We start from the raw sequence: 25,323 nt of genomic DNA, 5'->3' as shown, positions 1-25,323 counted from the left end.
GTATTTCCATTTAGAATTCTAAAATGACTGTTCCTGATTTCTCAGTTATTGTAAACTCAGTTTTCAGTTAGCAGACAAAGTATATAAGTATATGTTGTGGTTTTACAAAGAAACCAGTCACAGGAGCTGTTTAGTTTTCTTATCATCCAATCATTTTAATTCAGTCTTCAGGATTAATGTTTTATCCTGAGGTTTTTAATCATAGGATTTTTAAAGGAAGCTGAAATTGAATTGAGATCTGTAAGAAGTATGAAGCCACATGTCAGCCTTGCCTAGCAATGGTTTTGGATGAAATTACCTATGTAAATAAAAATTATTTCACCAAAGTACAATTTATCATTTTTAATTTAAAATTTTAGAGAGATTAAAGAGAGAGAGAGAGCCCAACTTAATAATCTTTTTGAAAAGTATTTGTTAGGCTTCCTCATTAGCTTATTGAAGTAGTATCATCAAATCACATTATCTTGAAGATTGAATTAGATATGAGGTAGCTTTGCAACAGAACTATAAAGAGGGGATGAATGCTCAGACAGAGAGAGGCCTTTGACAAATCAGAATCATCGCATTTAAGGGTTGTCAGAGAAATGAGCAAGTATTCCGTTTTGTCTACGGGATTCTCCACTAAATAAACTGTGCCATGCCACTGGAGTTCAGCACCAAGTTCACAAACCCCATCTGTGCTCTTTAGGAAGGTATTATTTATTCTGTCATTTTATGATGAGCTTATAGAATTAATCATTACTATTACAGTTTGTCACTAAGATAGAGGAAAATATTGAATCGTCTTTCTTTTGTCTTTTAAAATTGTCTGTTTTGAAAGATGTCCCATATAAAGATACAGATAAGATTCAATAATGTTCACCTATGAAGAGAACTATTATCATTGATTAATAATTACTTCATTATTCTATTCACATATGTATAGATGATACTGTCTGGGTAGATTTTGATGTTAATTTTTAAAAAAAAATGTGTTGAAAGTAATACAAAACATTATATACTAATTTTCATAACAACACGCTCTGAGTTCAAATACTAAATCAGTTACTTAATCTCAAGGAGCCCCCAACTTGTTTTCTGGATAAAAAAGAAATTTAAAATATTATAGAGAAAAAAAAAAGATTCTTTCTCTTCGTTGCCAAAAATAGCCTTCATTCAAACTCCCGAGATATGTGAGAAACCCCCAAGGTAATCTCACTGAGTTTCTGGGGAACCCTTGCCCTCTACAGACCCATGTGGCTCCCCTGTTTCAGAAGGTAGCCTTTGTATCTCCTCGTAGTGGATCCAATTAACACTCACGCTGTATACCAAGCCTAGGCTCTGCTTTCTCTCCCTTGTACATGATTTTAGTTTCTTCTCTGTTGGCTCTTTCCCTCAGCTTACAAACACATTTAAAACTCTTCTACCACAGGTAAAAATGTGCAAATGTGCATATGTATCCTCCCACCTGGACTTCTAGGTAAAATGGCTAAGGTGACTTTAGCCAGGTAGGATCACACAAGCCTGAGATATCAGGACTCTGGAAGCTGATGTAAGAGGATCACAACTTCCGGACCAACCTTGGCTACATAATGAGAACTTGCCTCAAAACAATAATAACAACAACAAAAGACATGACTTTCTGGTAGCAGGCTACCAAGAAGAGACTTGATACCCTATGAGCATATACAGGGGGAGGAAGTCCCCCTCAGTCACAGTCATAGGGGAGGGGAATAAGGGGAAAATGGGAGGGAGGGAGGAATGGGAGGATACAAGGGATGGGATAACAATTGAGATGTAATATGAATAAATTAATAAAATATATTTTAAAAAAAACAGCAAAAAAAAAGACATGACCTTGAAGATATGTATTTTAAGACTTTTTTTTAGTTCATAGACTATCAATGTTAATAAAACAATGGCAAACAAACATGCAAAGCAATCTAAGTGGCAAATGCTGATAAACTATGGAACCATAAAGTCAAAGCTTCAGGACTGATAGATGTGAGTCTGGGAAAGAGAGGCCACTGAGAACTCAGCTCTAGACCTGGACTTGTAGCTCAGCTGGCAAAGTCCCTATCTACCATGCACAAGGCTCAAAGACTGATCCCTGGTGCTTGGAGGGAAAATCCAGTAGAAAATAGGCTCCACTGTGTTGGAGCAAGCCTTTAATCCCAGCACTCAGGAGGCAGAGGCAGGCGGATCTCTGTGAGTCCAAAGCCAGCCTGGTCTACAGAGCAAGTCTAAGACAACCAGGGGTACACAGAGAAATTCTGTCTTGAAAACACAAAGAGAGAGAGAGAGAGAGAGAGAGAGAGAGAGAGAGAGGGAGAGAGGGAGAGAGAGAGAGAAGAAATAGGCACCACTGGTTTTGATGATATATATATTGATAATTTTGAATGCATAATATATAATTGTATGTATGTGTCATTATTTCATATAACAAAGCCCCTATCTTTGATCAAGAAGTTACATATTAAAACTCTTTTCTTGACTTGGGCTTCCCTGCCCATATCCCCAAACGTACCCATCTAGTCCAGCTGCACTTTATTAGCCAGTACAATTCAGGTGCAACTGTAGAGAAACAGCAAGATTTCAGCTTAAATTAGGAAAGAAGTGGCTGTTGTCACAAAAAGGGTACAGTAGACAAATCTCTACTGCTTTTCTGTGGCTGCAGTAGCAAATCATCATGAATTTGGCATCTCAGAACAACAACAAAATACCAAAATCAAGGTGTCAAACTCTTTGGCATAAAGCATTGTCTTACCTGCTTCTGGTTCCTCTCAGCAATCCCTGAGTTGTAGCCTCATCACTTCATTGCCACTCCATCTTCACAAGGCCTTGCTTTGTCTGTGTCTTCTCCTGGCTTCTAAGGTCCTTGGTCATTGTGTTGTGGGCTCATGTGACTAATATTGGGAGGACTTTACCTCCTCCTCCCTCTTGAATAAGACAATGTGCGAGGCTTTAGAAGTAAGGAAGTAGACCCATCATTTCGAAGACCACCATTAGACATTGTTTTTCCTAGACCTAAGTGCACTTTTGAGTCATCTTGTCTAGTTCCTTATCAGATGGTCTATAGTTTAAATCGCTAGCAACCATGGTTATCAAGATGTCTTTTTTTACTCACTCTTAAATTAGGATTTTTCTTTCGAGCGATCATCCCGGTCCATGTTGGAGCGATCTGAACAACAGATCCGCGCTGCTTCTAGTTTGGAGGAGCTGCTGCAAATTGCGCACTCCGAGGACTGGAAGTTGTGGAGATGCCGGTTAAAGCTCAAAAGTCTTGCCAGTATGGACTCGCGCTCAGTATCGCATCGCTCCACGAGATTTGCGGCAACTTTCTATGATACTGAGACACTAAAAGGTAGGTGTGGGAGTAGAGTGGTAGATTCTTTCCTTATCAGATAGGGACACCAACATCAAGTTCCTCCAAAAGTTTGAGCAGAGTAGTTATATAACAGAGGGGGGACAAAGAGGCTTTGACTTTATAACAAGATGGTTCACTGGATAAAGCTGAGAATGGTTCTCAGACAGTCACATGTGTGCACCCCACAAATTAATAGATGTAATTAAAATTTTAAACAGTCCAGGAATAGCAGGAATCAGTTCTCATCTTTCACATTGTAATGAACTTATGATGAACATAAGTCTTTAGGCTTGGCAGAAAGCACTTTAACCCACCGATCCATCTTACCAGCTCAAGAATTAATCCTAGCACTCGGGAGGCAGAGGCTGGTGGATCGCTGTGAGTTTGCCTGATCTACAAAGTGAGTTCAGGACAGCCAAGGCTACACAGAGAAATCCTGTCTTGAAAAACAAAAACAAAACAACAACAACAAAAGAATTCTGATGTTTAAATGTTTACTCCACAAAGAAGTACATTCAATATTATTTTATATCTACATCTAACACAAGAACATTTCATGTCAAAAAAATTAATTTAACTCAGAAATTTGAGGGCAAAGTACATACAGAAAAACTTTTTAGTGAGAGACAAAAACAAAACAAAACAAAAAACAGGTTTACTAGCCCATGCCTTTAATCCCAGCACTCAGAGAGGCAAAGGCAGGGGTATCACTGTGAGTTCGAGGCCAACCTGGTCTACAAAGTGAGTCCAGAACAGTCAAGGCTACACAGAGAAACCCTGTCTAAAAGAACAAAAACCAAAATTAAAAAAAAACAGGTTTACTTAAAAACAAAAATTGGAGTTTTCAATTGCTATGCAGACACAGAGAAAACAAAGTTTAGCTATAGATTTTTTTTTCCTTCAAAATCCTGTGGTTTTTATTTAAAAGTGAAAGGAGAGGCAAAATAATGGTTATTGTTTATTCAGAAAAGAACAAAGACACATTTTTACACAAAATTATCAAATTAATAGAAAATATCTTATAGTCAGTCATCTGTATGCCCAGGTACTGCCTCTCCATGGGTTTAGCCAGTCACACATACTTAGGGGAAATGCATGTGTACTGAGGCTATGCAGACCTTTTCTTGACATACAATATTCTGAAACAACTATTTATATGGCATGTGTGCATTTTATTGCTTAGCAGAAGTTATCTAGACATGATTTCAAATGTATAGGAACTGCTTATCTGTTTATTGTATACACAACTCCAAAAATTAAAAAAAAAAATCACGTACAGGAAGATGGTGGTGGGCTATTTACAAATTCTAGCCCTCTTTATATAAGGGGCTTGATAATCCAAGGATTTTGTTATGTGTGAAGTGTCCCGGAACCAATACTCTTCAGCTAACAAGGGATCATTATATCCAAACTGCTTCCTGTGGTAGGAGTGGGGACAGACATGTGGTGGATACTTATACCACTTTAATGGTATCCAGCTTGAGATGCAGACTCTTTTCAAGACTATGGTTTATGCATACTGTGCCACAATGAATGAAATGGTCTAAAATAAAGTGTTGTGGGCTTGATTATGCCTTTACCTCTCCGATGACATACCATAACAATTCAGGAAACCAGGGCCATTGGAAGATTTAGCCTCGTAGATATGAATATAATCCTATTGGATGTGAGTATATCTATTGCTTAATTTCAGTTGATCCTTAAGCAAAAAGTATTCTTTTTTATGACTAGAGTTGTCTTTCTTTTTTTCCTGTTTGTTAAAGAATACTGGATTGCACAGGATTCGTCTGTGGGGAAGGTTGTATGTAGGTGAAGGGAATCCCACAGCAATATAAATACACATGTGAAGAAGGTTCCTTGTGCTTCTGAGTGGGACTGTGTGTCAAGTGAGTTGGGAACCATGGTCAGAGCTTTGAGGGTCTAGTTGTTCATTCACGTGGTGGTTTCACATGGACTTCACATCTGGAGACCACAGGATTTGACCAGATTGCCTGTCTGAAGGCTTGAGAGGAATGTACAGATGACCTGTGGAGACAATTTTTATCATAAAACCACAAGTCGGTGATTTTAAAAAGTCAGCCAGGTTGGCATTTTATAAGAAAGAAACCATAAAAATAAGAGAGAATTTGCAGCATCCATGGTTTCCCTCCTAATTATATGGAGAATTATCTGACATTATTCACTAAGTTAGAAGCAGTGGATAATCACATAAGTGTGTCACACTGATTATGTTTTTATTATCTACTCCCTTCCAGGGATTTCAGCATAATTCCCTGGGCAGTAGTAAAAGGCATCTGCCTTAGGAAACCTTAATCAGTGGCACTGGTCATAACTGCATCATATTTTTATTATAATCTCCAACCTTTAAAACATAGAACTTTAAAGAAAAAAAGCAGGTGGAAAGTAACATTTAAATAGCATTTTCAACACAGGATATTTTCATAAGTTGATTACTCTCTCCTTCAAAGATTTAAGACTAATAGGAACACCTGAAATAGCACCTCTAGTAATGCTTAATTAAATAATTTGTCTCATGTATACAGCCTGAAGATACATCTTTATCATCAGAAATTTTTAAATATTCATTTTATATGTATGGGTATTTTGCTGGCACATATGTCTGTTTACCATATGTGTGCAGTACCCATGGAAGACAGAAGAAGGCATCAGATCTGCTGGAACTGGAGTTAGAGCTGCGAGCTGCCATATGGATGCTGGGAGCCTCTGAAGGAGCAGCCAGTACTCTTCTGAGCCATCTCTCTGGGCCCATCAATACATACTTTTAAAGATACTGTAGAGAGACATTTGTTTGTTACTACATGTTACCCCCAAATTTAACTGCCTCAAACAGACTGTGTGTGCATGTGTAGGTGCATGGTGATGTGCAGGCCAGGGACAATGTAGGATTTCATTCTTCAGGTATCACCCCACTTGTAAAACAGATATTTTTAGTCTCACACTTTTGTGGATCTGAAATGCAGGCCTGGCCAAGATGATTTTTCTGATTCAAGGCCTCTTTGGAGGCCACAGTCAAAGTCTTGGTCTGAGATCTCAAGGTTCAACAGGAGCATGATGTATGTCCAAGCTCATTCAATTGTTTGTAGGATTAAGCCCTGCACAGGCGCTTGGACTAGCAAGGGTCCCTTGCCTCTCTGGCTGTTGGCCAGAGGCTGCTCAAAGTTTGTGGTAGCTTCAAAAGTGGCTTTCAGGCTGCACAAGTGGTGTAGGAATTAAAAGCACATACTGCTCTTGAAGATGACCCAAGTTTGGTTCCTAGTGCCTATGTAGGGTGGACCCACAATCATTCTCTCATAAATTGAGCTCCAAGGGGCTTTTGTCTCCCTCTTCTGGCATCTGAGGGCTCTGAAGTCACACGTACCCCAGCCCCACATATATGCACATACACCCCAACACACGCATACATACACATAACTAATTTTTTTTTTTAAAGTGGCCCTTGGCACCTGTAATCCCAGCACTCAGGGAGGCAGAGGCAGGCAGATCTCTGTGAGCCAGCCTGGTGTACAAAGTGAGTCCAGGACACCCAGTGCTACACAGAGAGACCCTGTCTCGGAAAAAAAAAGTGGCCTTGGTGAGAGAGGAAGTGGGGAGGAGAGAAGAAGAGAGGGTAAAGAGAGGTGGGGGTGGAAAGAAACAGAGTCAGAGAAAAATTTCAACCTAAGCAGCTAAGTGGAATATGCTATTTTCCTGTATTTTCTTCACAATCACTTAGTCTCATCATCACACCACAGGAGGAGAGATTGTAGAGGGCATGGCCACCAGGGATTGGGGATGACTAGGGGTCCGTTTTAAGGCTACCTACTGCAAAAGGGTTTCAAACCACTCGTAGTGTAACATAGTCTGCAGTTCTATCTGTGACAAATTGAAATCAACCCCCTGTCCCCAACTCCCCCCCCAAAAAAAGTAGAGAGGCTAAACATGGCATTAAGTGTCAAAATGTAACTTTAAAAATGAGGAGAGTGAGGCTGGAGAGAGCTCACCAGTCAAGAGCAGGTACTGCTCTTGCAGAGGACCTGAATTGGCTTCCCAGCACCCACATTACCCATGTGAAGCAGCTTGCAACTGCCTTTAACTCCAGCTCCAGGAATCTGATGCCTCTGATATCTGCAAGCTTGCCCTCCCTCTCCTCTTCCTCTCCCTCTGTCTTTCTCTGTGTATGTGTCTCTCTCTGTCTCTCTGTCTCTGCCTCTGCCTCTGTCTCTCTCTCTGTATCTCTCTCTGTCTCTCTCTCTGTCTCTCTCTCTGTCTCTCTCTCTCTGTCTCTGTCTCTCTCTGTCTCTCTCTCTGTCTCTCTCTCCCTCCCTTTTCCCCCTCTCTATGTCTGTGTCAGTCTCTTTCCATCCCCCCATCCCTGTCTTTCTCTCTGTGTGTCTGTCTGTCTCCTCACTCCCTCTCTCCCCTCTCTATATATTTGTGCCTATCTGTCTGTCTTTGTCTGCTCCCCTGTCTCTGTCTCTCTCTCTTTCCCCCTCTCTCCCTTCTCTCTATAACTGTGTCTGTCTCTCTGTCTGTCTGTCCCTTCCTTTCTCTCTCCCCCTTCCATGCCCTCTCTTTATCTGCTCTGCTTCCTTTCTCTGTCTGTCTGTCTTTCTCTATGTCTCTGTCCCTCTTTCTCCCCCTATCTCCCTCTCTCCCTTCTCCATCCATCTGTCTGTCTGCCTCTCTCTGTGTCTCTGTCTGTCTGTCTGTCTGTCTGTCTGTCTGTCTCTCTCTCTCTCTCTCTCTCTCTCTCTCTCTCTCTCTCTCTCTCTCCAGGCATGGTGGTGCACACCTTTAATTTCAGCATTCAGGAAGGAGAGGCAAAGGCAGGTGGATCTCTCTGCCTGATTTGAGGCCACTCGTCTGTTCTACATGGCAAGTTTCAAACCAGCCTACCCTACACAGTGACACCCTGTCTTGAAATTTAAAAAGAAAAAATTGTGAGAAAAAAGTGAAACAAAGTTATACAAGAAAAATTATGTAATACTCTTTTCATGCATGTGTGTGGTACATGTATGTGGATGCTTTCCTATTTGTCTGTGCATGTGGGGGCCAGAGATCAATTGTTGAGCCTCTTCAGTTGCTCTTGAATTAGGTTTTGAAATGGGTCAGTCACTGGAAGTCTAGCTCACTGATTTGGTCAGCCTGGCTGGCTAGCGGACCTCAAAGCCTACCTGTGTCTGCCACCCCAGCACTGGGATTGCAGTACATCAGCATGCCTGGCTTTTATATGGGTTCTGGGGATCTGAACTAAGGTTCTCGAGATTGTGCTGCCAGCACTTTCCCCACCAAGCTGTCTCCCTAGCCTTGTATTTCTCTTTTTATTGCCAGAAATGTATTTGTCTTTTTCTGGTTTCCCTCAAATTAGCTATGGCCAGGGAGTTGCTCCTTCTGTTAAAATGAAAGGGCTTGTCTCATCATCGTTTGTAAATGATTGGATGGTTCCAAATGTGGAAAGTCTGATTTGAGAAAAAAAAAAATTTAATCCCATTGAAATGTTCACTTGCATGCCGCCAGGTTTAAGGCTCAGTGCACTTACATAAGCAGACAACAGAAATTCATTTCTCTTTGGTTTTAAGACTTACTCCTACCTCTCTTCAAATAGAGGAAACACTATCCTGCTATAGTCTATGAGTTGCTTGACAAATGACACATCTTACATCTTCACATTATTCCACTGACTTCCTTATTATCCACCCTTTGCTGATGGCCCTAGGGTGGCTCTGTGCAAGACAAAGTGCTCTCCCCCAAGGGGAAATAAAATACTTTATGAAGTGATAGTTTCAATGGGAAAGTATAGTAATTGTAGTTTTTATTTTTTTGCAAACAAATCTTTGGTTAAAGGATGGAGAAAAATATTCATTTAAGGATTGGAGAGATTGCTCAGTGGTTAAGACCACTTGTCACTCTAGCATAAGACTTGGGTTCAATTCCCACATGTAGGCTCACAACTACCTGTAACTCCTATTTAGGGAACCCAATGCCCTCTTCTAACCTCCAAAGGCATCAGCCACACATGTGGTGCACATACATACACGAAGGCAAAACGTCCTTACATATATAATAAAATAAATACATTTTAAAAAGAAATGTTTAAATACCAACCCAGTAAAATAAACAAGTACAATAGGATGCGGGGAGCAGGGGGTTGAAAATGCCTATGTTGCATATTGGGGCCATTTTGTCTGCTGACCCCAGTGAACCTTATTCCTACAGTTATAGATGAGGAATGGCAGAGAACCCAATGCAGCCCTCGAGAGACATGCGTGGAAGTTGCAAGTGAGCTGGGGAAGACAACCAACACATTCTTCAAGCCCCCCTGCGTAAATGTCTTCCGGTGTGGAGGCTGCTGCAATGAAGAGAGTGTGGTGTGTATGAACACAAGCACCTCCTACATCTCCAAGCAGGTACGAGGAAATGAAAGCCTTGCCACTAACCTTGTTGCCAGGCACTAAATACTTAAAGTGCCAAACCTCATTTGATACCTCAAACTCACACCATATCATATCCTCCTTTACAAACAAAGAAATAGAGGTGCAGGGAGGTAACATAATATCCAACATGACACAGCCTCGTCAGTTACCGTCTGCCTAATGCTATAATATCAAGAATCAGTACTTATGGGCATTACCAGAACAGAGTATTAAAAGGAATGAAGGCAGCTGCCCTGTCGAATGCAGCTTTTGGATGCATTTAGAGTAATTGGAATGACCAAGAAAAGTTTAATGGAGAATGTGGGTGAGGATGGAGGAAAAGAGAAGGAAGACTGACAAGGACCAGATAAGAGGGGGAGGTACTCTCCCCATAAAACTAAAGAGACTGCAGGAGGGAGCAGGCATAGGAACAGAGGGAAAATGGTAGAGGAGTTCTCACTTGACAGTTGCCAACCATTACCATGGCAGGGAACATAAGCAGGTGCTGGGAGAGGCAAAAGAGCCAGTCATGTAGGCTAGTGAGTGCATCAGGTACGGAGCCTGATAGGGAAGGGAGGAGAAAAGAAGGGACCTCTGAGTAGAGTGGGGAACAAACGGAGAGTATGCAGCACACGACATTGGAAAGAATCCTGCAGTGCCCATGAGACAAATAAAATGAATAAATCTAATCACCTTTTGCCCTGTCGCAAAATGTTCCTTTCTGTGGTTGCCATCTTATAAAACATGGTGAATGCTGCATGTGGGAGCTGAAGTAACTCACTTAGGAAAGCATTATTAAAACGCTGTAAATCAAGCCACATTCCTTTTGGTCCTCTGTTGCCAATTCCTCACATGTTAAAACAACCCATTTATCACATTTAACTTGTCTCCTCATGATCATGTAGTAAAAGACAATTACATTGGCATCAAATACATCCATGCCAAGCAATGTACTAAATGCCCATTGTTTTGTTAATAGATTAAAGCTTTCTTAATTCTGCTCCTCCCCTACCATCTAAACTGTCCTTGAAACTATAGCACTTTTTTTTTTTAACCTATACCCTTTTGGAGAATTTTGGAACTCAAGAAATCTGATTCCTACTATTTGACAATTAGAAACAATGACGTAAATATGGCTACAATCAATTGTTAGTAAAACAAAGCTTGCGTAATGTAAGAGGGTTCAATTCCTGATCATGTTATCCCCTGGAGCATAGCTGAAGAATTATGCCAGGACATGAAATTTATGCTGAAAAACACCCTTACTTGTTCTTGGGGAAGTTTCATGAAATGTTGAAAGGTCTGGATAAACACAACCTTAATGAATTGTTTCCACTTAGTAGATAGTTGATTACTTTGTTTTGACTGTTGCACTCAACAAATGATTCATATGAAGGAGTTTGTTCAAGTGTAAGTGCATAGCAGTTTTTTGGTGGTTGTTTTTCTTTCTTTTCTTTTCTTTTCTCTTTTTTCCAGATAGGCTTATGTGTGAAGTTTGGCAGTTCCTACCTTAAAGGAAAGAATATGTGATGAACTACCTTTTAGAAGTAAAGTAAATAGAACTGCATGGAAGGGTGGTTTAGTGGACAATGCTTTAAAATCAAGGTCAAATTTATCTACACTTCATGAAAACACTCTTGAAACTTGTATATGTTCTTTGAGTATCTATTCCTCAATCTGTCATGTAAAGATTATTAATAAATATGCTTTTTAAATTATTTTTTATTTTTATTTATATCAGTCAGTATGTGTGTCTGCAACGTGAGTGCAGTGCCTGTGATGGCCAGAAGGTGTCAGATCCCCTAGAGCTAAAGTTACCTGTTAGAATCCACTTAATATGGGTGCTGGGAACCAAAGTTAGGTCCTCTGCATAAGAAGCAAGTGCTCTTAACCACTGAGCCAACTCTCCAGCCGCCCCAAAATAATGTTTTACAAATGATAAATAAATTAATAGAGTATTTATACAAAAGAGACATGTAGGAACATAGAAATAACTTTATTAGCTATAATTATCTGTCTGGGAATGACCTTAACTTACCTACAAAGACATTTGTAACAAATGCCCTAAAACTTGGGGGGTTTAAGTTATTCTTTCTTATGTATCTGAGGTTCAAATTTTTTCAAGGTGCTGTGTGAGTCCAGACCTGCTTCCTGTGTCCCCCATCCCTTGGACCAACATGGCATCCAGGTTATATCTTTCTCACGGTTATACCATAGGCAAGAGACAATAAACCTCACAGAGCATGCACAGTCCCAAGTTGTACTGTGTCATGTCATTTAACATCTTATTGGCCACAACAAGTACCATGGCCAAGCTCAAAGCCAGGAGGTAGGAAATTGTCATCAACAGAAATGGTTTGGGAAGGAATAAGTAAATAGTTTAAATAACAATCTAATCCACCCAAACTTCAAAGAACCTCCATAGATTTAATTTTGCTTACTCTTACAATTTATACTCAAATTTTAAAACAAGAGCAGGAACCAGGGTACCATTTTAAAGAACTCTAGTGATGGTGAAGAGAACAGATTTGGAAAACACTTTACCAAGCTGGAGAGGGCACCTGTCTCCTGATTCCCAGTATTCAAAAACACTTAGTATGACTAACTCCATTCCCCATGCATAACTTTGCTAAAGTCATTACCATAAAGGTCAAGGTCAAAAATGGAAACTGAAAAGACTATATAATAAAATTTACATCATGGCTCTCTTTCTTTGTTGTAGCTCTTTGAGATATCAGTGCCTCTGACATCCGTGCCTGAGTTGGTGCCTGTTAAAATTGCCAACCACACGAGTTGTAAGTGCTTGCCCACGGCCCCCCGTCATCCATACTCAATCATCAGAAGATCCATTCAGATCACAGAAGATGATCAGTAAGCTTTTCCTGGACTTGATGGTGTCTGTTCTCGCTTTTGACAAAACTGAGTGTGCATTCTGTTAGTCATTACAGAGGCATCCCAGAAAGACATGTGCTGCATGTTCTCTGTCTTATGGGACATAAGCAACCAAAAAGACATGAAAATGGGGGGGGGGTGGATTTTCAGGGAAAATGAAGCAGATGAAGAGGAGAAGGCAGAGAGGAGAAGAGAGGCTAAAAAGTGCAAGTGAAGTATATTTTATGCATGCATGAACATGGCACAGTGAAATCCATTTTATTTCACAAATTTACACTTATAAAAATGTTGAAGGAAATAAAAATGCAATTATATAATTATAAAATTACATTCTCTTCATTAAAAAGTTTTCATCTTCTGGTTTCAAACCCAGATCTGCTCATAGTATTTGACGAAGATATTCTTTTAACTTGGTGTTACGTCCATATTGCAGTAGGGCCCCAAGCCTTGATGGTTATGAACACAGCATGCTTATTTACAGACATCTTTGGACTTTTTTGCAAAATTTTGTATGTTTGGTTTTAATTTTGATTTTTTTTTTTTAAGAGACAGGGTCTTACTTTATACCTCTGGCTAGCCTGAAACTCATTATGTAGACCCGGCTGCCCTTGGACCCTCAGAGATCCAATTGCCTCTATCTTTTGAGTGGTGGGATTAAAGTTGTGTTACCACATAGGCCCAAAACCTTTGTTTTGTTGTTGTTGTTGTTTTGTTTTTGTTTGTTTGTTTTTGTTTTTTGTTTTGGTTTTTTGAGACAGGGTTTCTCTGTGTAGCCTTGGCTGTCCTGGACTCTTTTAGACCAGGCTGGCTTTGAACTCACAGAGATCCACCTGCCTCTGCCCCCCTGCGTGCTGGGATTAAAGGCGTGTGTGACCACTTCCCAGTTAACATCTTTGTTATTAACATGAATTGTGAAATGTATTGTAAAACAATGCTACCAATTGTCCCCTCACTCTGGAGCAAGCAGTCACTCTCATAAATACAAGTTTACTTTCTAAAGGGTCCCTAATAGAATATTTATAGCTATAGAATTACTATATAATAAGATGCTATTTCTAAATATAAATTAAGCTCTATGTTTTCTTTTGCTTCTGTTTGTATCTGTATACACATGTGTGAGGGTCTGCGTACATGCCATTGGAATCCAGAAGAAGGTGCTGAACCATTTAGAGGTGGAATTATAAGCGGTTGAGAGCCAACACACATGGGTGTTGGGAACCCAATTCATATCGCATGGTAGAATAGTACTAACTCTGAACTGCTGAGCCATCACTCTAACCCAAAGTTAAGGTCTTTAAAAGTGTTCTCACATTGTTGCCATTTCTTACCAGTCACCATACTGTGTGATCCAGTGATCTCAAACACTTATTTTCCTGCATCACTCTTAGAAACAAAATTTGAAAGTACTAGCATGGGACTGGAGAGATGGCTCAGAGCTTAAGAACACTGACTACTCTTCTAGAAGTCCTGAGTTCAATTCCCAGCAACCACATGGTGGCTCACAACCATCTATAATAAGATATGGTGACCTCTACCGGCATGCAGACATACATGCAGGCAGAGAACTGTATATATAACAAATAAAAATCTTAAAAAAAAAAAAAAAAGAAAGTACTAGCATGCTCTACACAGAACACATAGATCATTAGGTATTAAATATTAAGAATGACTTAATATTCCCAAAGTCGAATCACCCTAAAAAACTTTAAAATCTCATTCTTTACTTCCTTTTCCTAGATGTTCTCATTCCAAGAAACTCTGCCCTATTGACATGCTGTGGGATAACACCAAATGTAAATGTGTTTTACAAGATGAGAATCCACTCCCTGGAACAGAAGGTAATGATGGCAGTGGGGAGATGATAACCTCAATGATGAAAAAGACACACAACACTTGGCATGATTGAGCACTCACTATGACCAAAATATCATGATCGAAAGCAACTCAAGGAAGAAAGAGCATATTTTTACTTATGGATTGAGCATAATAGAGTCCATGATGGTGAGGAAGCTATGGGAGCAGGCAGGCATGGTACCAGAAGCAGGAAACTGGCTGATCATGTGTCATCTGCACACAGAAAACAAAGAGGAAACAGGAAGTGGGCTGAGGCTATAGACCACGGAAGCCGCCTCTAGTGACATACTTCCTCCAGGAAGGTCCTGCCTCCTAAGGGTTCCATGATGTCCTCAAAGAAAACAGCACTGGGAACAAAGTGTTCAAATACTGTAATCAATGGAGGGTATTTTTCACTCAAGCCACAACACCAGACAAAGTTGTAATCTTCATGACAACCCTTCTTCACAAGCACAAACTGTCCACCCTGAGATAACTAGTAATCTCCTCACCATCACACAGATAACAGTGGCAGAAGTGTTTGGCTTCTAGGGCCTTCTCTGTTGTGTGACTATATGTACCAATGAATTTCTCTGCTGTTGATTCTCAAAGAAAAATACAAAGTGGGCAAAGCACCCCAAAGCAGGTGTTAAATGGCAGTGAAAACTACTACTTTCAAGTGCACCATTTGAAGGCAAGCCAATAATCTGGGGACAAAATAAAGGAAGGAAGGAGAACTCAGGGAAACATTTTTCAAGAACTAGAGCAAACTGTCTATGGGGCTAAGCCACATAGGGAATTGTGAGCCTGTCATTCCATCTCCCGATCCGTAAAGCTGGGAAGAACATCTGCCTGAACATGCATGAGGTTTTTATTTACTCCCATAACATACGACACAGTTCCACTGAAAACTATCACAGGGGATCATGCAATGTGAACCTTGCTTGTTTTAAACTGTCATCTCCTAGCAAGAATAACAAGGATTCAAACCCACGGACTCTGTCATACAAGTGAAACAGCAAGCTGTTATTGCTGTTGTCCTGTTGTTCTGGTCCTCAGCACCTTTCTAAAGTTTCCCCAAGAGCTCAAACTGGCATGTGAGGCTGTATATTTTTAAAGTTATGTAGTCAAAGGTTCACACATATAGTTCGCACACAGACACAATATATTAAAAGGTGACAATCAAGGCAGCATACCACAATTCAGATGCTAAAATGTCAGCCAATCCTGTGTGGAATCAAAGCCAAGAAGCACCCTTAAGGGACACATCAGGTAAGCAGGCTGGGCTCTAGAGACTTGGAGAGGGGTTATAAGCTGGGGTGAGGCATCTTCTTTCCAAGGGAAGTTAATTCCTCGGGAGGACTCATTTAGGCTCATGTACCAAAAATGGAAGGAGTAGAAAGACAGAAGAGATGTGCTCCGATCAGGAGGCTGTAAGTGCTAAAGTGCTGAAGTGAGAGAGCAAAGCACAAACTCAGTGATTGAATATGTTAGCAGAGAGGTAGAGTGTATTAGTTACCTTTTAGGTGCTGTAACAAAATATCTGACAAAAACAATGTAGGAAGGAATGAAGGAAGGAAGGAAAGATGGAAGGAAGGGAGGGAGGGGGGAGGGAGGGAGGGAGATAAAGGAAGGGCTTATTCTGATTTTTGCTTTGGCGATCAACAGTCCAGCATGCTGGGGACAGTCCATCATCATGGCAGCAAGAGCATGAGAGGACTAGTCGCATTGTGTCCCCAGCCAGGAAGCAGACGGAGATGGATGCTCCTGTGCATCAGTCCGTTCTGCTCCCCTCCCTCCTTATATTCAGTCTGAGTGCCCAGCTTATGTTGACAGTGAGTTGTCCTCAGTTAAATATCTCCGGTAGTGTTGTCATAGGCACACCAAGGGAAGTATGTACTGGGTTGTTGTAGAATCCAGTAAAGTGAATAACAAAGATGAACCATATCATGGGAACACATACATACTGAAGGGAAAAGGGAGATATGAGGAGACGAAGCTGGGAGGAACACATAGAATTGGAGTGAAAAGACTTAGTAAACTTGTGCTGGAAGATCCTGGGTGTTATCTTTTGGACAAATGGAAACCATCCAAACAGTTTAAGAAAGACAGCAGTAACAACCCATTGGCATTGTAAAAGAGAACGAGTTGACCTGAGCAGAAGACAGGGAGCAGGGATCCTTTGGGGGCTGCTATAACAATGGGGGAAGTGAGGAAGGAGAGTGGGGTGCATTTCCATTACTTCTAGTTTTTTCATCACTCATAAGGTCCTCATGTGCCCACGTTCCCATCTGTCTCTCCACTACTCTCATTCCATTGATGACATTACTTTCTGGGCACTAAACACCTTTTCTGAATACAAAGATGTCGAGCAAATTGCCTCGTCTACAGTCATTTATTCTCCAAATGAATGGGGTTGATGCAAGTCCAATTCATTTTTGTATTGTTGCTCAAATGACTCAAACATAATCATAGTAGGAAATGGAGCAAGACTCAGGACAGAAGGCAGTGATAATCCAGAGTCAGCTTCTCTAGGGATGTCAGCCTCAACTAGTTGCTGTTTGACCTAGTTTTCCTGAACCCCATCTTAGTCTCCTTTAATTTGCTTGTAAAGACATATGTTCTGCTTCTGCCACACAAGCTGCTGAACACCTGAGGATTGTGCTCCACCTAAACTTTCCAAGAATGGAGCCAGGACTACATGAAGTTGTCTTGTAATTCTCTGCTGCCACCTAGTGCTCAGTATGAATCTTTTAAGAGTCAACTGTCTTTCAGTAGTCTAGCCTGGTCTTGCCATAAATTGACATTTGCCTTTTGACATAGAGCATATATAGATCATCTTTTTCCTCCTCGTGAAATTCAGTTTGGAGTCTTTGTGGACATCCAGTCTACATAATTTCTAAATACATGTCAAGCAAAGAACAGTTAAAACCATAGGACTGGCTCATGAGAGATTGTCATTTTGGGATGAGGTGGGGGAGAAAAGAGGAAGGGGGTTGAGAATGAGTATGGGAGTTTTTTTTTTTTGTTGTTTTTTAATATAAGATTTATTTATTTACTAAGTATACAGTGTTTTGCGTGCATGCTAGAAGAGGGCACCAGATCTCATTATAGATGGTTGTGAGCCACCATGTGGTTGCTGGGAATTGAATTCAGGACCTTTGGAAGAACAGGCAATGTTCTTTTATTTTTTTCCTTATTAAATGCAGCTATTCTTTTTTTATTAATTTATTTAGATTACATCTCAATTGTTATTCCCCCACTTATATCCTCCCATCTTTAAACCCAGTATTCAGGAGGCAGAGACAAGTGGATCTCTATGAGATTGAGGCCATCCTGATCTACATAGCAAGTTACAGGACAGCCAGCGCTGCATAATAAGATCCTGCCTAAAAAAAAAAAAAAAAGGCATTTAAAACTTCAGTGGTGCCAGGCGTGAGGTGCATGCCTTTAATCCCAGCGCTTGGGAGGCAGAGTCAGGCATATCTCTGTGAGTTTTAGGTCATCCTGGTCTACAGAGTGAGTTTAGGACAGCCAGGGATCCACAGAGAAACCCTGTCTTGAAAAAACAAAAAGAAAACAACCCTTGAATGGTGATGGGATTGGGTTTGCATTTGATAGTCACATGAGGGAAGGCTGCAAGCATACACAAGTGGCAAGCCACCTGCATAAGAAACACAAAGTACTAGGTGAATTGTGACACAGACAGTGTGATGGAGAAGACAGAACATGAACAAGGGACCAAGTGGGAACAGTGACCATACAATCTAGTGAACATGGCATCAGTCCCCAAATGAGGCAAACTGGAAAAAAGAAGCAGGCGTGGGAAAAAGATATTCATTTTCTTCCAAAACCCTCACAAATTCTGAGATGAAAAGTGCAAGTTCTTCCAAAATTGACAGTTCCTCCATTTGTTGTTTGCCTTTGCTTTTCGTTTGAGACAGACTCTTCCATGCTCCAGCCTAACTTTGAACTCAATATATAGCAGAGGATGACCTTGAACTTCTGATCCTTGTGCTTTTACCTCTGGAGCGAGTGCTAGGATTAGTCATGTGTCACCCCACACAGTTTTAAATTGCTGAAGACTGACCCTAGAGCTTCTCATGAACTTTAGGCAAGCATTCTGCCAACAGAGCCATGCCTCAGGCCACCTCTTACTCAATTTGGCAATGTATTTCAATTCACTGATTGAGATTGGACCACAGTTCATTGTCACTTTTATATATTTCACTTAAGTGTGATAATCCCAGATGAGGAAATGCATCATTGGTGTTGGGTCCCAGCCCACAGGAAAAATTGAATCAGGGTTCACCTGAAAGAGGGAGTGGGGATTGAAAGTAGGATACAGAGACCCGAGAAATAACGAATCAAGTCAGGAAATTTCTGATCAAGATTCACTTTAATGCCGACTAGCAGGAACATATATAGAGCAAGGTCAATAGGATCTATTCTTATCTCACTCACCCTAGCCCCTGGGCAAGAATGCAATAGCCTAAGTCGCTCCCGGTAGAACTTCCTAGTTCTCTGAGTAGTTCCTTGTAAGAACTTCCTAGATCCTCTAGGTGGTTCCAAGTTGAGACTTCTCTACTTCTTTCAAAGGCAAATAGTCCAAGGATATCCTAGAACACAAGACCTCGTGGTGAGGTAAAGGTCAGCAACTCGAAGGTCACAGCATACAGCCTAAGCACAGGATTTCTGACATGGCAGAATTTGGCATGGGTCCCCACACATTGGTTGTCTGGAAATTCTGAAGAAAATATTTCTACAACATTGTTACTTCTGGTTCCAACTCTTGTAAAACTCTGGTGAGGGGAGTTACATCATTCATACCCCATAGAGAGCTTATGTCTTATCACTACTGGCTGGTTGCACTCACACACACACACACAGCATGTGTGTGTATATACATACATAGGTATATGTGTATATATATATATGTATATATACATATATTATAATTTGCTTGCATTGTTTTTAGATGGTATGCATGCAGGCCAGAAGAGGGCAAAAAACCCTCTGGGACTGTAGTTACAGGCAGTTTTAACTTGCCACATGGTGTTGAGAATCAAACCTGTGTCCTCTGCAAGAACAGGGAATTCTTGTAACCCTTGAGCCATCTCTCCAGCACAAAAGTTTTTATTTTCCTTTCTTTTTTTTGTTTTTGTTTTCGTTTTTGTTTTTTCGAGACAGGGTTTCTCTGCGTAGCCTTGGCCATCCTGGACTCACTTTGTAGACCAGGCTGGCCTCGAACTCACAGCGATCTGCCTGCCTCTGCCTCCCGAGTGCTGGGATTAAAGGCGTGCGCCACCACGCCTGGCTTAAGTTTTTATTTTCAATAGGTCAGTCGCCAACATAAAAATCTGTCAGAACCACATCCCCTGGATGGGGAGGCCTGGTGGCACTCAGAGGAAGGATAGCAGGCTACAAAGAAGAGACTTGATACCCTGTGAGCATATACAGTGGGAGGAGGTCCCCCACAGTCATAGTCATAGGGGAGGGGAGTAAGGGGAAAATGAGAGGGAGGGAGGAATAGGAGGATACAAGGGATAGGATAACAACTGAGATGTAATATGAATAAATTAATAAAATATATTTTAAAAATCTGTCAGAAAAGACAGGCATGGTGGTGCACCCCTTTGATCTCAGCACTTGGGAGGCAGAGGCAGAGGCAGGTAGATCTCTGTGAATTTGAGGCTAGCCTGGTCTACAAAGCAAGTTCCAGGATAGTCAGAAAAACTTTGTATCAAAAACAAAAGCAAAACAAAATCAAATTTAAAACAAAATCAAATTTCTAAAGCCAGGTGTGGTGTGAGTTCGTGGCCAGCCTGGTTTACAAAAAGAGTTCCAGGACAGCCAGGGCTATTACAGAGAGAAACCCTGTCTCAGAAAAAAAAATCTGTCATAAATATTCCACTTATGGTATTTTTATTTAAAACCAGGAAAACACATGAGTTCTACATTTATGCTATGAAATCACAGATAGATCTCTTTCACCCTATTAAAAAAATAAGGTAAATAATCTATAGGCAAGGAGATTAAGAGGATCCAAATTTTATTGGGAAGATGTAGAACCTGCAATTCATTTGACTCATCACATTCTCCAGGCTCCAGTTGCCAAATCAACACTTTGCTGTTTCTGTTTAGAGCACTCTTACCTCCAGGAGCCAGCCCTCTGTGGACCACACATGAAGTTTGATGAAGATCGTTGTGAGTGTGTCTGTAAAACACCATGTCCCGGAGATCTCATTCAGCACCCAGAAAACTGCAGTTGCTTCGAATGCAAAGAAAGTCTGGAGAGCTGCTGCCAAAAGCACAAGATTTTTCACCCAGACACCTGCAGGTCAATGGTCTTTTCACTTTCCCCTTAACTTGGTTTACTGGTGACATTTAAAGGACACACTAATCTGACATGGTGGGGCTCTTTTTCTCAGGGCCCAAGCACAAGAGGTTTGGCAATCTAAGAAACAAGTGGAAGTATATAGAGTGATGATTAAATTGTTTTGTTGTTTCAAAACAGGGTCTCGTGAACTACAGGCCTGCACCAACATGCCTGCTATTACACTATCGTAAGTGAACAAGAAGTCACTGACATTTAAACAACAACTGAGTTAAGGGAGGTTCTAATCAGCAAGCTAATTCTCCCCGCCCCACCCCCCTGTTTTCTTGATGAAGCAGATAGCACTAGATTTGTGTAAGGAAGGAACTTAAGAATAATTATAACCCTTGGAGGCCATTGGCTGGGCTTTGATCAATTTCAAAGCCTACCCAAACTAACCACTGAGATTTTCTTTTAATTAATTAAATTTGTTCTTGGACAATTCTATACACATATAAAATGCATTCTAGTTACTTTTACTCATACACTCCCTTAGCTCCATCCTACTCCTGTGAACCCATTTCCTACCTTACAAGTCGCTTTCACACACTCAGGTTGTTTTGTTGTGTGACCCACAAAACGCAGCAGGGGCCATTTGTGTGATCACAGGTTTGGAACTATCTGTCTGAGCATGTTTGGCGTCCACAACTGAAGACAGTGACTCCCCTTGTCCTCCAAATTCTACCAAGAGCCCACAGCTCCTCACAGAAGGAAGTGTAGGGCCCCTAGGAGCCCTTCCCAAATGCATAATGAACTATTTAGAAGTTTGGCGTAGTGTGGGCCTAGGGCAGACAGCTGTGTGAATTCCTGATAGCAAAGTCTGCATCTTGCCTAGAAGATGCTATTTCCTAGTCCTTCTCTCTGTCTTCTGATGCCTCCATTTGCCCCAGCCCCTCTTCTGCTATGTGCCCTGAGTTTTGCAGGAGCTGGTATCAACATCTTGCTTAGAGCTGAGCCCTCAGCCAGTTCGGTGCCCACTTAGACTATTACATTGGCACTTTAAATACATATCTGGAAAATTTTCTCTGAAAACAGAATCAGAAGAAATCAGGACTAAATGATTTCTTCGAAGCCGATCCTTGCTCCTAAAGTCTCACCTTCACTTTCTTTTGTGACAGCTGTGAGGACAGATGTCCTTTTCACACCAGAACAATGCGCAAGTAGAAAGCCAGCCTGTGGAAAGCGCTGGCACTTTCCGGCCGAGGGCCCAGGGCCTCCACAGCCAAGCGAACCCTTGATTCAACATCCTCTCAAGGCCCCTGTCCCTGTCATTTTAAACAGCATGCTGCTTTGTCAAGTTGCCGTCGCTGTTGCCCCCCCCCCCACCAGGTATTAGAAAAATTGATTTTACCCCATTCAGCGGCTGGGTAATTCCCTAGTTCACTGACAAATGACTTCGAGCTTCAGATGCCTCTGCAAACCAGTGCTCAGAGAGGAAGGGGTCTTGGGAGCCCATTGTTTTGATGGACGAGAAAGGGTTGCCTGCCACAGAGCAGCAGGTGCTATGGGATTGATTACTCAGACCGGCAAAGTCTTAAGTGCAATGCTTTTGAATTTCATTTGTATGATCAGCACTGATGTAATTCCTGTTCCACTTCTACTTTTCAAGTTGACTGAACCACTGCCTGATGTTTCTTATTTAAATGTATTTAAAGGAAATAAACATCATTACTCAAGCCATAGAAGGTGGTGGAATTTACTATGCTATTCCTCTACATTTCATGCTGCGGGAAAATGTTTTCAAGACAAAAAAAAAAAAAAAAAAAAAAAAAAGGAATCTAGAAATGGGAGATTCAGGGAACATATAAATAAACTAAAACTAGACCTCAGTTTTGGGAAGCCAAGGCAGAGCTCCCAACAGGTTTATCATTCTAGACAAGGGTAACGCAGGAATTCTGGGAATCACCCTGTGGTGTGTGAATAAAATGAACTTGACTGTCATCCTTTTACGGAGAGGTGCCTAACAATGCTAACATCTCCCTACCACCTGGGATTTTTAAAGAACGTGTGTGTGTGTGTGTGTGTGTGTGTGTGTGTGTGTGAGTATGTGTGTGTGTGTTGTTTGAATGTATGAGTCTGTGCCATGTGCATGTTGTATCCTTGGAGGCCAGAAGAGGGCAGCAGATCCCCTGAGATTGGAGTTACAGATGGTTGGGAGCCATCAGGTGAGTGTTGGGAGTCCAACCCAGGTCTTCTGGAAAAACAGTCAGTACTCTTTAACTGCTGACCCTTTCTCCAGCCCCTGCTCTTCGCATGTAGGAGTGTTTGTGAGTCCTCTGAAAGCCTGCGCCCCTCCCATCAGTGTAGCTACTTGTTCTTACCTTTCAGCCTCAGCCACATGTCAGATCAGGTTGCAGCAGGACTCTCCCCTTTGTTTCCAAAGCTGCCCAAGAAAGGGACACAAGGCTTTTACTTTTTTTCTTCTCTGGCCCTAAGGTACCCCTACATATAATTCTTTGGTGACATAGACTTTACTGACATTTTGGCTCATCAGAGGTAATCAAATAGCACTAGCAGTATACCAAACAACAAATTGATCTCTCTTAATACTATGCATAAATAAGACAGGGACACACACACACACACATACACACACATTCTTTTACAGCAGTTATCACACAATTGTGTAAATAGTTGTACTCAAATCCACTCTATCACGACCCTTTTGAGGATTAGAGGATTTCCTGATCAAAAGTATGTGACCCAAATTTCTAAGGTCAGACCACCCTGGAGCAGGACAGTCACAAAGAGAAAGATAATGATAAAGAAATATAAGCCCCTGATGGTATTGTTGGATCCTGACCAAAACCCCTGCCCCTCCTCTTTACATTTGCTCAGCAGTTCTCGTGTTCTCCCTTTGCTTACTTAAGTTATCTGAAGCCTGTAGATTAGGGCCTCCCAATACTTTTTGGCTTTGTTTTTTGGTCCTTTGTTTGTTTGTTTGTTTTTCTTCCCTTCACCTAGCTGTGGGACTGTTGCTGGAGCAGTTGCATTAGATATCAGCTGCTCCCAAAACAATGAAGTCTGCAAAAAGAGAAAGAGTGTAGTTACAAAGCGGCAGAAAAATGTGTAAGTGTGAGAAGGAAATCCTAGTCTTGCCTTCCAGAGGAGAGAGCCCAAGGATATTTATGAGATAAAGAAGTAGGCGGAAAGGTGATGTGTCAGAGGGCACACATTCAGTGCTCTGGGAATATGTGATTCATCTTCATAGCTCTCCATGGAACACTTGTTCACAAAATGACAGGTTTAGCAAAATCATTAACATTGGCAAGATCGGTGGGTGGAGTTTTCTCACACACACACACACACACACACACACACACACACACACACACACACAATCAGGCTTCTGCACAGTCCCAGGAGACTATTTGGAAGGTACAACAGAAACGGCCTTGAGAACTGCCTTAGGCAATTGTTACCATCATGACCCCTAAATTGGAGAGTACGATACAGCAGAGCTGGTGGGAGAATAACATACAGAGCTGTATGGCCTCCAAAAATAGTGATTTTTTTTTTATAGTCAACTGCAAAAGTAGTGTGATGGCTAAAGTTGTTTAAATTTAAACTACTGTGCTTAAGAGATCTACAAAACAAAAATGCCTCTAACCTTTAAAGCCCATTTGCCCAAGGACAGATAGTTTCCTGGAATGCTGTGGGCTGTTCATGTTTACTTCAATAAACAGGGCTGGTTGTCCCAGCTGCACAGGATGTGCTTGATCACACATAGGTGGCAGGTATGTAGACAGGAAGTATGTCAGGAGGTATGCTTGCTCCTGATTGGAAGAAGGTGGGAAACACATTGCCTTACATAGTTTGTTTTTATAAGGACCTATTCTCTGGGAACCCCAGGTATGGACCTGGCCAGTGTCCATTGTCCTTGACAGTACTGAAAAAAGCTTGATTCAGATTTGGCTCAAAAATTGTGGCAGTGATCTTATTTTTGCATGTGGGGATTAATACCTGAGAGCAAGAATTGAGATGGTGTACTTAGGTTTTTCCCTGGATTTCAGAAGTAGTCCCACTTTGCTGTTAGTGTCCTTGACACTTCCTGCCCCTGGCCCAATCACTCCTTTCCTGTTGCCTGTACTCTCCTTCTGTGACCACAGTGCTGATGGCTTCTCCCTCACAGTTGAATTGTTTAAATCAATTTCCTGAAAGGGCTCTCAAACAACTAGGCTTTGTAAGATGCACTTAGCACTCAATATCCTACCTTGGTGGTCCATTTACTTCCTCCTACCCCACACCCCTCCAAGGTATTTGGAGAAGCTCCTCTGAATCCTGAGGCAGAAGACAATCAAGTATTTTGACAGCACACAGTAAGTGAGTCATTTTTAAGTGGCTTTTTAGACTTCATTTTGTGGATTTCTTACCTACATCTATGCATGTGTAGTTCATACATGCCTGGTGCCCGAGGAAGCCAGAAAAGGGTGTTGGATCCCTTGCAAATGGAGTTAGAGACG

At 41.3% G+C, this 25,323-nt stretch overlaps 1 protein-coding gene across 3 annotated transcripts in view; it reads left to right on the top strand.

The window, feature by feature from the left end:
- The window catches only part of Vegfd (vascular endothelial growth factor D), a 38,527-nt gene extending 16,469 nt beyond the window's left edge, over window positions 1-22,058 (top strand). Inside the window, exons 2-8 of one of the 3 annotated variants that reach the window (XM_051141541.1) lie at window positions 3,118-3,343; window positions 9,563-9,753; window positions 12,482-12,630; window positions 14,389-14,489; window positions 20,629-20,824; window positions 21,002-21,050; window positions 21,979-22,058. In XM_051141541.1, coding sequence (XP_050997498.1) covers window positions 3,118-3,343; window positions 9,563-9,753; window positions 12,482-12,630; window positions 14,389-14,489; window positions 20,629-20,824; window positions 21,002-21,011 — 873 coding nt within the window. In that variant the 3' untranslated portion in view covers window positions 21,012-21,050; window positions 21,979-22,058. Of the gene's footprint in view, window positions 1-3,117; window positions 3,344-9,562; window positions 9,754-12,481; window positions 12,631-14,388; window positions 14,490-20,628; window positions 20,825-21,001; window positions 21,321-21,978 lie in introns of those variants that run through there. The other 2 variants (XM_051141539.1, XM_051141540.1) reach the window with 2 other exon arrangements.
- Window positions 22,059-25,323: the final 3,265 nt, after the last annotated feature.

This window comes from Acomys russatus, chromosome X (assembly GCF_903995435.1).
Source record: "Acomys russatus chromosome X, mAcoRus1.1, whole genome shotgun sequence".
In the NCBI taxonomy this organism is placed as follows: Eukaryota; Metazoa; Chordata; class Mammalia; order Rodentia; family Muridae; genus Acomys; species Acomys russatus.
Note: the sequence above shows the minus strand (reverse complement) of the source record. Positions and strands in the feature narration are given on the sequence as shown.